Source organism: Falco cherrug, chromosome 5, assembly GCF_023634085.1.
Source record: "Falco cherrug isolate bFalChe1 chromosome 5, bFalChe1.pri, whole genome shotgun sequence".
Taxonomy (NCBI): domain Eukaryota; kingdom Metazoa; phylum Chordata; class Aves; order Falconiformes; family Falconidae; genus Falco; species Falco cherrug.
The window spans coordinates 12,621,032-12,635,047 of NC_073701.1; the positions used below are offsets into that span (position 1 = coordinate 12,621,032).

The window sequence follows — 14,016 nt, forward strand, 5'->3', positions numbered from 1 at the left end:
TGCAGGGCTGAAGGGAGCTTGCCGGTTAAGTTGGGGAGATGTGAAGGAAGGGAGAGAAGGAAATGGGTGACATATTTGCTGTCACTGATGAGAAGCTGAGCTTTAGAGCTTTAGTGGGGTTGTGACCTGGGAAACTAGTAGGGTAAGAGGCAGTAAGGCTGAGAACTTACTTTGACACATCCAGCCCACCCCCCCCACCCCCCCCCACCCCTTTTTTTTTTTTTTTTGACCATTGCTGCAGATTAAATTTCTGATTATTTGTTTTGCAAGTAATCGGTCATCTCTTGTTCCCATTGGATGGGTATGTTTACAATATAACGTATATTCATTAGTTTCAGGTGCCCACACCTTCAGGCACCTCTGAATGTGCTGATACGAGGGACTTTGGGTGAAAACTTGGAGGAGCTGCTCAGTTTGCTCCAGGCCACAAGATTCAGCTTGCTAGCAGAATTCATATAAATTCCCTGTTTATAGCTGTTACAGGCTGGACTTTATGCACTTTCCTCTGCAAATGACTGATGTAGATTCCCTTCTCCTGATGTTCTCACTAAACATTTAATTTATGCATGCAAGTATGTGTGTGTTCCTCCCTTCTGCCTACACACCGTAACATACATGTGGTGTACCTGTGTACTCAACATCCCGTGCTATTTAGACTGCTCTGATTTGAACAAGATAGAGTTCCGCCTCTTCAGCTAAATAGACATATCCCTGTTTCTCCTCACCAAAACATCTTTATGCCTGCAGAAAAAATACATATGGGGAAGAAGTGGCCATTTGGCTTCACGACTGTGTTTTCGTACTGGTAGATCTCCAGTTGAAAATCAGCAGTGTGACAATTCGTTCTTGCTACTGCTCTCATGGATTGACCTAACTTTCCTTTTTTATATAATTGCTATGAAAGCAAAAGGATTAAAATCAGACTTTGGGGGGGGATTTTTTTAATGTCTGAAACTATACTGAAACATTAATTTCCATAGAAATGTGACCAAAAGCTCCCCGATGTTTGTATTCAGCGTACTACTGTCCAAGCATTTTTATTTTTTTTTGCATGTCACTGCCAAGTCACATCTGAACCAGAAAAGCTGTTTGATCAGTACCATTCCAGCCTGCTTAATTGCTTTTCTGGGTCAAGATGCTTACTTGCAGGAGCCCGGATGGTTTTGGTAGAGCCATCTCTAGTTCTCTAGTACTTGTTTCACATGTTTTGGCACTAAGGTACCTATTGCATCAGATACTACTTTGCACAACTCTTAAGTACAAAGAGTACAGCAGAAAAGAGGAGTCTGTTTCTTTGCAGTCATGAAAACTGACTTATTTTGAAAGCCCAGTTGACTCATAGATGTTGAGTCTCTGCTCGTTCATGTGACAGCCTGTAAGATGCAAGAGAACTAAAGACTGAAAACTGAAACCTGAGCAACTAAATCGTAAACCACAAAGCAGAACTCCTGTAAAACTGCAGTTAGCGCTGTGTGAAAATGGTCTGATTCAAGGTCTTCAGCTCTTTCTTTCAGGGTTTTGAGTGACTCTTGCATGTTGCCTTAGAAACAAGGATGTCCCAGACATGTTAGGAGGTGACTGCAGGAGGCATCCGTTTCATTTCATATTTCTCACCGGTATCTGTGAGACGGGGCAACCTCAGCCTTAGATACATGATTCAGAAAACAAATACTCGGGTCAGCAAAGTGGGAAGTGCTTGGTTATGTTGTCAGCTAGCATGGTGAGAATTTAAACCAGAGTACCACAAAATGTATTCTCTTGGAAGTGATGCTTCTCATAGAAGGAGAAGACACTTTACTGTTACTTCTGTTCTTTGTTAACTTTGGTTTTATGGGCTTTGCAGTCTATATGTTATTTGGACACACTGTATCTCATTAAAACTTGAAGAATTAAAAGCTGAGTTGTCTTTTTCACAGAAGAATGCCCCTAGTACAGCTAGAGCAACTGTAACATGAATTTCGGTTTAGTTTTTAGCTTTGTAATGTGCCAAAGGTACTGTTTGACTTTTCCAGGCTTAATCTTTCTCTCTTTCCTAGGAGCTGATGCAGCAGAATGATATTGGCTACGTACTGAATGCCAGCAATACTTGTCCAAAGCCTGATTTTATTCCAGAATCCCATTTCCTGAGGGTGCCTGTGAACGACAGCTTTTGTGAGAAAATTTTGCCTTGGTTGGATAAATCAGTCGATTTTATAGGTGAGAAGAAAATTTAAATTCTCTCTCTAAAACAGTTTCTGGATTCCTTTGTGTGTCTGCCTTGCTGTTTTGGCTGAAGAAGACCTGAATGCTTTCTGGGTGGTAAGAAAATACCCTAAGGACCTACATACACGATCACCATCACTTTATAAGCACAGAAGCAAAATAACATAGGGGGATTCTGCCACTGCATGTTCCAGCACTTACGGAACAAAGACACATTTTAAGAGCACAACTCTGCTTTCTGGCAACCTGGTAGATGCCCGATACATGTCTGCAGAGGGCGAATTAGAAAACTGGACATAGAGATCCTGTCTTTAGCTTTGAGAAGTGAGCTAGCCAAATTTGAACTGGCCAGATTGTTCCATCATGAATGCTTGCTTTTTACTTGCATATAAAATTAGAAACAATCACCTTTCCCAGACATCTAAATAGGGTTGTTTATGTGCACATTAAAATGCGGTATGCTGTAACTGCAGTGTGTTTCCTGTGTAGTTGCATGCTTTTTCTATACTCAGTGCTATACAGTGCTGGAGAAAATAAGTGATTTTTGTTTAAAGCTTCCATGAGATTTGCAATTAGCAGTTAATTTGGAAATTTTGAACAATTTTAAATAACATTGCTTTCTTTGCAAACTTTTCATCATGGTATAATGCTGCTGAGTTTGACACTTGCCAATTTCTTCGCTATGTAGAAAAAGCAAAAGCATCAAATGGCCGTGTGTTAGTGCACTGTTTAGCTGGAATATCTCGCTCTGCCACAATCGCTATCGCATATATCATGAAGAGAATGGATATGTCCTTAGATGAAGCTTACAGGTAAGGAGAAAATTTTCCTTCATCCTAATCCTTGTGCCTGTTGGCTTGTTTTTAAGGTGAATGATCAAAGGTTATATGCCCAAAGGTAGAAGCAGACATGTTATTTTATCTGGTAGCTCATTGGCCTCTGCACACTCTAGTTTTAGATGTAGGCTTCCTCCATAAACAAATTAATGGTGTTGTGTAGACATCACAGAGCTAGTATTAATTGCCCACCTGCAAAATGCTGATGTTGGTCTTTGCTCCAAGGAGGCAAATGCATGGAATTTAAACTGCTTATTAAATGTTGTGTATGTACATACATACATACACACAGCTCTAGCATGCATATAACAATATCTTGTAAGTCAGAGAGAGAATGGATTGTATAGGGTTAAAGAAAGAGAACTGAGGATATTTATAATCACGCTTATGACAAATGCTAGGCTGGATCTGCTGACTGCAGTTTGGTATTTGGTAATGCTCTCAAAGAATTGCCTGCAGGTGAAATGTCTAGGAATTAAGAAAGCTTCTTTGTTGCCATTAAAGTCAACCAAAAACTTTGGGAGAAAGCATGCTGAAGTATCAGCTCATCAATTTAGGGATTTTTTCTGGAGACCCCTTTCCCCCCACCCCCCCCCATCCCCATCCCCTTTTTAACCTTTGAGATCCCCCTTTTTTTTTTTTCTATACTTGGATTGTGAATGCTTCACTGCATTCCAGGTGGCTTGGTTGTAGTTTACCATGACTCCTGTATTTTATTTAACAAACTGCTTTGTTGTGTTGTACAGAAAATGATGGGTTTCTTTCTGATGGGCTTTATAGGCTAATTGGCACAGCTGAGGCCTCGCTGTAACGTGCTGTGCAGCAGCAATCTGAACAGTTGTGCTGGAGCGGGTGGAGAGAAGCACCTTCAAAATCACTAGTGTGTTTGCTACCACCATCTCTAAAACACTGATGAGGACAGAAAGGTGCACATTTGATGTTCCCTTGTGGGGCATTTTTTTTTAAGATGATGACCATAATTACGTATGCTGTGGAAAAAAAAGTGCATGTAAGGGTGCCTGAACTACAATCACCTCCCATTGCCTTTAGAATTTTTCCACAGTTTCTTACTAGAGCCTGTTGACAGTTTGGTCGTGTGCGCTAGTTTCAACATCATGGTGAAAAAGGGTTGGTTAAGAGGCGTAGCTGAGAACTCAGTTACACAGGTATAGATAATATAGATGAATTAGTGGATGTGGATGGATACTGTGCAAGGTTATGAGCCTGAGTCACTCAAAAACCTGTCTGGTCTCAGGCTGTAGTGGTCTGGAGGTTAGAGCTGTACAGTACTAAACACTTCTAAAATGCACATGCGTCAGGGTACTTCTGAAGTGCTGCTTCTAAATTCCTCCATGAAATCTCTGCATTAATTCTAGTTTGTTTCTTAACCAGAAGTGTGAATTGAGCGCGAAGGATTACTTATCTTAGGCCTTTTTCTTGTTGCACTGTAGATACTGACAACTACTGTGAAATTTAGATTATATTTTGCTGTATTTCCATTGATATGGCTTAGTGAGAACCATCTGCAGCACATCTCACTCACTGGTTTGGGAGCTCTTGCTGGCAAAGCTTGAAAGAAAAATACTTTTCTCTGAGTTAAAGAAAGCCATTAGATAAAATGTTTGTTTGACACTATTACAAAATTTAAAAAGTGACACCGTTACTTGAAGGGAAAGATCTGAGGAAATAAACATTTTTAGTCTTTTTTTCTAGTGCACTATGCAAGAGAAATAAACATCAAAATTAAATGTTATGCATGTTTTCCAATTGGAAAAAGAGTGTGCATTTTGAAACGGAAAAGTTTGCAAAGCCTTAAAACTTGTCAGGGGAGCCTTGTACCCTTTTCAAATTTTAAAAAGCTAGTTTTAAATCTAGGACTACCCACTATTTTATGGTGAGATGAGGAAAAAGTGTAAGAAACAGTTTTGGAGGCAGTGCCGGAACACAGAGCTGAAATGGCAATGTTCACCAGAGAGCATCCTGCTTTAGATAACTCACCCAATAACAAGAACATCTAGCTTTGCCTGGAAGAAAACAGCCTAAGGCTGTATGAATTCTTGTGAGCAAGTTACTTACACTGGCATAAAAGCCCCCAAATTAAATGCTGAAGCTAAAGAATCTCTCCTGAGGAGAGTTACTAGTTTTCTCTATTTGACAGAATTACACTTCATGGTGGAAGCTTCCACCACCAGGTTGTACAACCCGATATTCCAGGTTGTCACGTCAGCTTGACCATTCCTGCTGTTGTTTGGCAACTTTTTTTTAAAGTCGTTTAAAAAAATAAAAAAGGCAAGTTTTGTTTGCTATTTTTCATGTGCTTGCCTGCATTTGTGCTTGTGTGTACACATACACACAAGTACTCCTCTGAATGTTTTTCATGCTGTTTTTAATGACTGCACACTAGTCGTCTGTACACCTCTCCAGAGAGATTTTATTTTTAATGATATTAAATTTTCACAGTGACACATCATATGTGTGTTTGTACTAGATTTAGCTCTTCAAGGTTTCTTCCCTTGTTAATTCCCTTGTCAGCTGGTTCATCATAGTTCCAGGAATGTGGTTTTTTTTAAAAAACAAAACAGGAGGAGGAAGGACTTTGGGAGCTGTAAAAAGCAGGGAGTACTTACTCAGCTATACTGCAAATCAGAGAGGGAGGAAGTATGCTTTTGTGTTTAACTTTGAAGTGTATGACATGACTTCTAATACATAAGTCTTTCATACATTCAGAGTCCTGGTTCAGGAAAACATTTTAAGTATTGCACTTCTTTATATTCAGCAGAGTGTGTAAGTGCATGCTTAGATTGGCACGTGTACACGGGTCAGGCTGCTTCCTACAGGACTCAAAACCAGATTAACTCTTCCAGTGACTTGGTAATACTTTTGCCCTTTACTGCTGAACGCCTACAAGGGTAGAAGGAACGTTTTTGTTTTAACGCTGTGCTTGCTGTATAAGGTCAGCATCTATCAGAGCTCTTTGTCTTGCCTGACAAAGATAAACAGGGTAGGAAGCGCCTACTGCAGTAACAGCAGCGTGAGAGTGGTGAACAGAACATGGGATTTCATCCCTTTGAAAGCTGAGGGATGGTGATCCGCTTTCTGCAGAGCAGGAGAGACCAAGGGCTCTTGGCTACAGCTCAGATGCTGTTCTTGCAGAACTGGAGGAGCTCTTGACTCTGGTTACAAAACAAGGTAGCAGAGGTCCCACAGGTGAAGTAAAATAAGGGAAATGATTCACTCAAACCTTGTTGTTGACATTTAAAAAGCAGTTTAAAAAAAAAAAAAAAAGCTTTTCTCCTTTTTTAAGCCACCAAGCTATAGAGAGGATGGTGAGTATCCAGCATTATCTTGCTTAAAATCTGGCTTTTTTAAACTCCATCCTCAAGTTACTTGTGCTTGATTGAACCTCAGTCCAAGCATCCCAGTAAGTTAAGAACAGGCTGTTAACACTCGCAACTATCACTCTAGGGTTATCTCAGGTCTGAGCAGCAGACAATTCATTCTCGGTTTGTTTGTCCCCTTTCCAGATTTGTGAAAGAAAAAAGGCCAACCATTTCTCCCAACTTCAACTTCCTGGGCCAGCTTTTGGACTTTGAGAAAAAGATCAAGAACCAGAGCGGGCAGCCTGGACATATTAGTAAGCTGAAACTTCTGCATCTGGAAAAAAGCAGCGAGCACATGCTGGTCCCAGAAGGTGGGCAGAGCAGCCTCTCCGCTAACCAGCTCTGCATTACCGCTACCTCCGAGATCGTGGAACAGAAGCCGGTGGACTGCGGCAGCACATCGTGCGGGCACTTGTCCCCTCTGGAAGACGGCCCGCTGGTACAGGGCCTGAATGGACTGCACGTCTCCCTAGATAAGGTGGAAGACAGCAACCGCCTGAAGCGCTCCTTTTCTTTGGACATTAAATCCGTATCCTACTCGGCAAGTAGCAACTGTGTGACGGCATCGGTTCAGGGCTTTGCCTCCTCTGAAGACACCCTGGAATACTACAAACACACGACTGCTTTAGAGGGCAGCAGCAAGTTGTGTCAGTTCTCCCCTGTCCAGGAGGTCTCGGAGCAGACCCCAGAAACCAGCCCTGACAAAGAGGAAGCAAACCCTCCCAAGAAACCCCAGAACCCCTGGCAGCTGGATAGCCAGAGCAAATGGCAACACCTGGGGAGAGCCAGTGGCAGCGCCACCACGCAGCGGTCGCTTCTGTACCCCCTTCACCGGAGCGGGAGCATGGAAGACAACTACCGCACGAACTTCTTGTTCGGTCTCTCCACCAGCCAGCAGCATCTGGCAAAGTCTGCTGCTGGGCTGGGCCTCAAAGGCTGGCACTCAGACATCTTGGCTCCTCAGACATCGGCTACGTCCCTTACCAACAGCTGGTATTTTGCAGCCGAGTCCTCGCATTTCTACTCTGCCTCCGCCATCTATGGGAACAGCACCGCTTACTCTGCCTACAGCTGCAGTCAGCTGCCCACGGGCTGCGACCAAGCCTGTGCTGTGCGCAGGAGGGCAAAGCAGGGGGATCGAGGTGACTCCAGGCGAAGCTGGCACGAGGAAAGCTCTTTTGAAAAGCAGTTTAAGCGCAGAAGCTGCCAGATGGAGTTTGGGGAGAGCATCATGTCAGACAACAGATCCAGAGAAGAACTGGGCAAAGTGGGCAGTCAGTCGAGCTTTTCGGGCAGCATGGAAATCATTGAAGTATCTTGAGGGGCAGAGGCTTGTGTGACCGTATCAGAGTTGCTTCCTGCTCCAGACCACTCCCCCAGCGCTTGAGAGGTCCCTGTAAATCTGAAAAGAACAAACTTTGTGCAAAAAGGTGCGGGTGGGGGAGGGGAGAAATGTGAGGCTTCAGTGTGAACGCAGAGACTAGATTAGTATGGCAAAGGAATGGCAAGTGAGCATCTGCCCAAGGAGACCAAGTGTGCCGCTGGGTTATTCTCCTTCCCTTCCCTGGAGAAGGGCAGAACATTTCAAAGATCTTTCCCTGACAGAGGAAGCAATTACATGCAGTGGATGGCAGAACCTTTCAGTGGTTTTTAAAAAGGAAGGAGCTCTCTGGCTATCAAACCCTTTCTCTGGTTCCACTGAAACATGCCCCTACCATCAAAGCTAGTTTTGTTCTCCCCTCCTTACGCCCCACATCTTCACCAGTGCACCTTAGCCCTGACACTGAGCCAACCTCTGGAGGGAGAGACCTTTTGCCTGTAAGAGAGGAGACCGGGAGCGATTCCAAAGGATGTAGGGACTGGTTACAGCAAGGCTGGTCTGAACACAGTTCAGACAAATGTAAATACTGGTGTAACTATTGTTCTAATGGATAGGCTTTAGGTGATTCGCTAGAGAGCTGCTTCAGAGAAAAAAAACAAAAACCCAGTACCTCAAAAATATAAAAAGTAAACTAGGGCTTTATGGCTGCCAGATGTCGGTAGTCGGTTCGTAAGCAATGTGAACAAGTAATGACTGGCCACATTTGATTTTTTTATTTTTTTTTAAAGCTGTCTACGCACAAGTGTTTCAGTTGGCTCAGCAGCAGTTCTTGAAAAAGACAAATGAACCATACTTAGGACTGTTTCCTTCAGTCTTCTGAAACATAAAATAAGCAGTATTTGTATTTTTGATATTAAGCTGGCTTCTGGGAGAGGGGCAGTGGCTTTGGCTTCTAGGCTATCACGGCGCGGTTAACACTTAGGGTGATGGGCAAGAGAAGCGGCTAGTACAGTACCACAACATCCTTCTCTTGCCAATTGACAGTTCAATAGATGGCTGTTGAAGGCTTTTTGGTTTTGTTTTTAAAGCTAAAAATATGTCAGGATGGCCTTTTTTCCCTAACCAAGCAGTACCATATTCTTCATATATTCTTCATATATGGTTCCAGTCACGTGTGGTGGGGGGCAATTCAACCGGTTGGTTTTTTTCCATCCCAACATCGATGGGGACTTGGAGATAGAAGCTTTTCCTTAGTTTTTCTGACTTAATCTGAGAAAAAGTAGTCTGGCTGGCTGCCCAAGGAAAACAGGAGGGGACCACCAGCATCCCATCTCATAGCGTGGTGTGAAAGAAAGGGGATTTGAGAAAAGACAGCTTTAATGGGAAGCCTGCTCACCTCCTGCGCTTGTGGCTCCAAAGGAAGCTGATCCTGGTCCTTGTCCTCTGTCCCAGTGTAGGGTCTTGGCTTCCCAGCACACTGATGCATGACTTGGCTCCAGGCGCTTCTAGCCGTGCTGCTGCTGGCCACTACCGTGTTCTCACCCTCACCACCCTGGGGAACACGCCAGCTCGAGGAGGTGTCGCATCCCGGCTGCCAGCGAGGCTGTTTCATGAGAGATGAGGCACAGCCCTTCTTGTGTTGTTTTTGACAGTGACCCAGCTGCTTCCCCTCCAGCCTGCCATCCCCGTGGTACCTTGGCTGCGCTGCTCAGATTGTTTTATGTGCACACATTGCTGCAAGAGATGGTGCCAGAGGCACAGCATAAAGCTTCACTCACCCTTCCTGCTCCAACGGGAGTCGCACACATGTTATCTTAAGTCTTTCCAGCACCCCTCAGAACATGTGTATCGGGGGAACTATATTATTTTGTCCCCTTTCAGTGCAGGCAGCTGAAAATTGTAAATCGCATGTAACAAATACTTACTCCTGGCCAACAGCTTTAAAAAAAATTTGTTAGTGGCAAACTGAAGCCCTAATTCAAGTCAGCAGCTTGAGTTATGTTTTGTTTTTTACTGTAAGTTTAGCTAGTTTTTGACTCAAATCTCAGGTTTTACTATATTGAAAAGTGGAGATGATTTTGTCATTGTAACTTTTAATATCCTACAGCGGACTGTTGGAAAAGAGCACTGAAAGCTACAGCATTCATTAACTTGATCCTAAAAAGTGCAAAAGGCACAGAGGGGCAGCACCAGGAGAAACTGAACCCGGAGTCTGTGTTTGTGCAGTGTGCGTGAGACACTAGAAGAAGGGGTGGTCCGGGCAAGGGAAAGCATGTCAGGTCTTGGCTATTCGTTAAAACATACTGCCGCTTGTCTCTGTTTACATATCAAGTGAAAGCAATGACATTACAACTGTTTTCATGATATATACATACTCTGTGGGTGTGTATAAACGCCTGTGTACACAGTTTAGCAGTGCTCCTCTCAGCCAGATTTCAGTAAAAGCTCGTGTCTTTGATTTGAATTATCAGTTAACACAAATCAATCCCGAGAGGCAAAAACAATCTACCTGTCTTTTGTGCTCCTTCACACGTGTGTTCTCCCCTTCTCTATACGTACCAATATGTATGTTTGGGTTTCGTTTGGTTAATCGCCTTCTGAGGAACTGAAATCTGGTCTTCTGGCTCCTCGTGATTTCCAATATGCTACAGTCACTGAATGAATCAAAGCTGGAGGCTCGGTACTGTTAGGGGACGGGTTCCTGTAGCCTTAAAGCCATGTCCTGCACAGGGTGGTGCCGTCTCCTATCTGAACTAGTGTCCTGTACCTGAACAATGCTGGAAATGGTTTGTAGAAGTTTGGGAAGTGGAGGATGCGAGGGGGGGAAACGTGTATATGTTCAGTATGAATATAATGTTCTTTGGTGTATGGCAAGCTGTTTAAGTGGTTCGGAGAGTGAGTTTCTCATCTTGTTGTGTCATGAGCATTACCTGTATGTTATGATGAAATAAAATCGGAAATGGTACCTGTTTATAGAGAACGACTGGGAAGAAGCCTGTGTGCCTCTGGCTGTGGAGTGTGCGTGACCTGCCTGCGGCGTGACCTGCTCCTGAGCAGCCAGGCCTAGCAGGGAGCTTGTCCTCAGGGTGCGCACCCTTCCCTGTGCCTGCGTGCCTCTTAACGGGTAACACAGATTGGGTAGCTTTGGACTGCTTGTGGCAAACAGCAGTGATTTTACAGCACCGGTAACAGTTCAGGCCTCTTACCTGTTCCTGTTTACCCCCCCTCCTTCTGCTCCCTTGAACCCCAACAGTGGCACTCCTCTGCATTAACATCTTACAGCAACTGACACTGCTGTGAGTAAACTGTTCCCCAGGCAGCTGTGCTAGTCTTTCTGAAGCAAGTATTTCAAATCAAGTAAGTTACCTAGAATGAACCCCATGGCTTTTTTCTTGCCTCCCATATTTCTTGTTTGAAGAATAATTTGATTACTTGTTTAAATACTTGCTTTGACTGATTCTGCCAGTCCTGAAGCATTCAGAGCAACTTCTGATTGCTGAGGGAGGGGTATGCCCCTCATTGCTCCTTCAGAAAGTAGCTTATACAGATGTAGCATATATTAAAATGTAATCCTGTGGTAGAATATGGCTGCTGTGGTTATATCCTTAAGATGGTAAAGTCTACGAGTTTGTGTAACAGCACCTTCAAACTCAGGTGCAGTAACAAAACTTTGGGTTTGGGGTTTTTTTTTGAAGAGAATTTCTGGGATTATGCTTTGAAAGGGAAATGCAGAATACTCTCCAGAAGCCATCATGCCATCAGCCAGAGCACAAGTAACAACAACCTGCATGAGCTTCTGTGCTTACTTTGTACAAATAAAACATACCAGCGGTTACATAGACAGCTGGCATCCATTGCACGGTAAAGCAAGAACCATGCACAATACTAGACCTAAACTGCATCATCTTAGAATCGTGGAATTGTTTAAATTGGAAAAGACCTTGGAGATCAAGTCCAACCATTAACCCAGGACAGCCAAGTCCATCACAAAACCATGTTGCTAAGCGCCACAGCTAATTATAAACACCCCCAGGGATGGTGATTCCACCGCCTCCCTGGGCAGCCTGTTCCAATGTTTCAACACCCTTTCAGTGAAGAAATGTTTCCTAATATCCAATCTCAACCTCCCCTGGCATAACTTGCCATTTCCTCTTCTTCTGTCACTAGTTATCTGGGAGGAGACCCACCCCCACCTGCCTACACCTGTTTGTTAGCCTGCAAAACGGGTTGACTCGACAATCTTCTAAGATGTACCTGCCCTAGCTTCCCTCACCCTACTCCAAAGTCTGCTTCTGTGAGCCAGTAGGTCAGACTAGCTCTGTTTGTTCCCCCAAGTTTTGTTTTTTGAAGCCTGCACTTTAGTTTTCACCCCTCCTCCTTTCGCCTTCTTCACAGGGCTTGCTCTGCTCTTGTTCCCCCTGTCCCTCCACTCTTGCCACACCAGCAGACAGCTCTGCGAGAAGAGAGTCTAACTCCATCTCCAGTCAAAACTGAAGAGACAACTGAAATGTTTCTCAAGCATGTCATCAACATTCAATTTTCATTTCACTGACTGCCATTACAGGGGAGGTCACTAGGCTCTTGATGTAACCATCAGTTACATTCCTCGAGTGAAATGGACTGAAAACAGGGCAAACCTCCCCCCAGCATGGATCAGGTAGCCCTATTTTTGAGAGGGCTGGGGGAGGGCGGGTAAGAGAGAGAGAAGAAACATGTAATGATGCAAACTGCTGGTTTTACTAACTGTATGTTCATCAGGTAACTGCTCATTACGCTTTCACTCACAGCACAAATTATAAACCGATTTCTGCCAGAAAGCGGTGATACCGAACACCCAAAACGGTGGCCTGGCACTTCTCCGAGGGACAGCACTGGAGCCCTAATAAGGTTGTCACTGCCACGTTTTATATCTGAAAATACTGAGATTCAGCCAAACTCACCTACCTAGACTTTTTAGTGTCATTATAGCCATATCCTGAGACTAAACACCTAGCCTACCTATATTTATTCTTCAAAGTTTCTGAGAAAAGCAGAGCTATTCCAGTACTTTTAGCATTATAATACAATACCACTGTTATATTATACACACAAAACCACAACTGGGGATTCAGGTAGGAGGACAGTGTTCACAATACGTTAGCTTAGCCTAGCACCAGCTCTCCCTTTGAACCATGCCTACAGAGAACTTTTCGGCCCTCGGGCCCAAACAGTTGCTCTGAGGCAAACTGAAGTGTTTCTGCAGTGAAGCTTCAGCTAAATCTGCACTTTGAGAATATTAATGAGAGCCACCATAAATAGAAAAGGGAGCTATTTCTAGCCTTCTGCAACAGCCAGCCCCCTGGGAAGGGGCTGCTTTCCTAGCATATAAAAGGCTGTAAAACACTTGTAGAGCCTCGGCACGTTGGAAGGGATTGCTCGCTTTGAGGTATGGTTTCCAGCTGCTGTTTACAGGGACCCTCACCAAGCTCCACCACCATACAAAGCCAAAGTGTCATATCGTACAGGCAACAATCAGCCTGGGGCATCGGATCACATTAAAAAAAACCTAAGAAACAAACAACACCCCACCCCACCCCCCCTATAAATTTGCCCCTCTCTTCGTTCAGCACCCCCTGGGCAGCAGGTGAGAGTCCATCACTGCTCTGCTTTCCCAGTGCCAGCAGAGAAGTGTTCTGTCACAGGTACATTCACTTACTGATTTTCTAAGTTTACCAGAACAACCTGCTTCCTGCAGGAAACACCTCCATCTTGGGATCTTCTCGAAGCCGGACTTCCCTAAGATCACCAGGTTTCCAGGAGATGCTCATGGCGTTACAGCAGGCTCCTGCCACCTCCCATGGAAGGAAACATGCACTGCGCAGCCGTCATAAGGTACTTCGCAGATTACAGGGTTGTTAATGCCTCTCCATGACCAGCTTGCCAAAACTGGGGCAGAGAAGCCCTTTTGCAAGGGCAGTTGTAAGCTGTGCTTGGAAGTTCTCCCTAATCCTTCTCTTCACGGAGTAGCTGTTCACATACCCAACGTTCTGACAGAACCTACAGCCATCCTCGTTTATGTCTGGTTGTGTTACAGTAGGTCATCGTATTTCACTACCTTCACAGCTTCCCTACGAGGCCAATGCTCACTCTCCATCCGTTAAAATACAAAGCTTTTAAAAAGACAAAAAGGGTTGTTTTAGGCAGCTGACTGTCCTTTGAATGCTCCTCTGCCATGCCTTAGAAGGATTAGCTCTGTAACGCTGCATGCGTGCTCAGCACACCCATCACAACCTCAGTC

General features: G+C 44.2%; 1 protein-coding gene across 19 annotated transcripts in view; it reads left to right on the forward strand.

Moving 5' to 3' along the window:
* The window catches only part of DUSP16 (dual specificity phosphatase 16), a 75,920-nt gene extending 65,201 nt beyond the window's left edge, over positions 1-10,719 (forward strand). For all 19 annotated transcript variants that reach the window (XM_055712690.1, XM_055712698.1, XM_055712694.1 and 16 more), the window contains 3 exons: positions 2,037-2,196; positions 2,891-3,014; positions 6,563-10,719. In XM_055712690.1, the coding sequence (XP_055568665.1) occupies positions 2,037-2,196; positions 2,891-3,014; positions 6,563-7,739 (1,461 nt within the window). In that variant the 3' untranslated portion in view covers positions 7,740-10,719. The remainder of the gene's footprint in view (positions 1-2,036; positions 2,197-2,890; positions 3,015-6,562) is intronic.
* Positions 10,720-14,016: the final 3,297 nt, after the last annotated feature.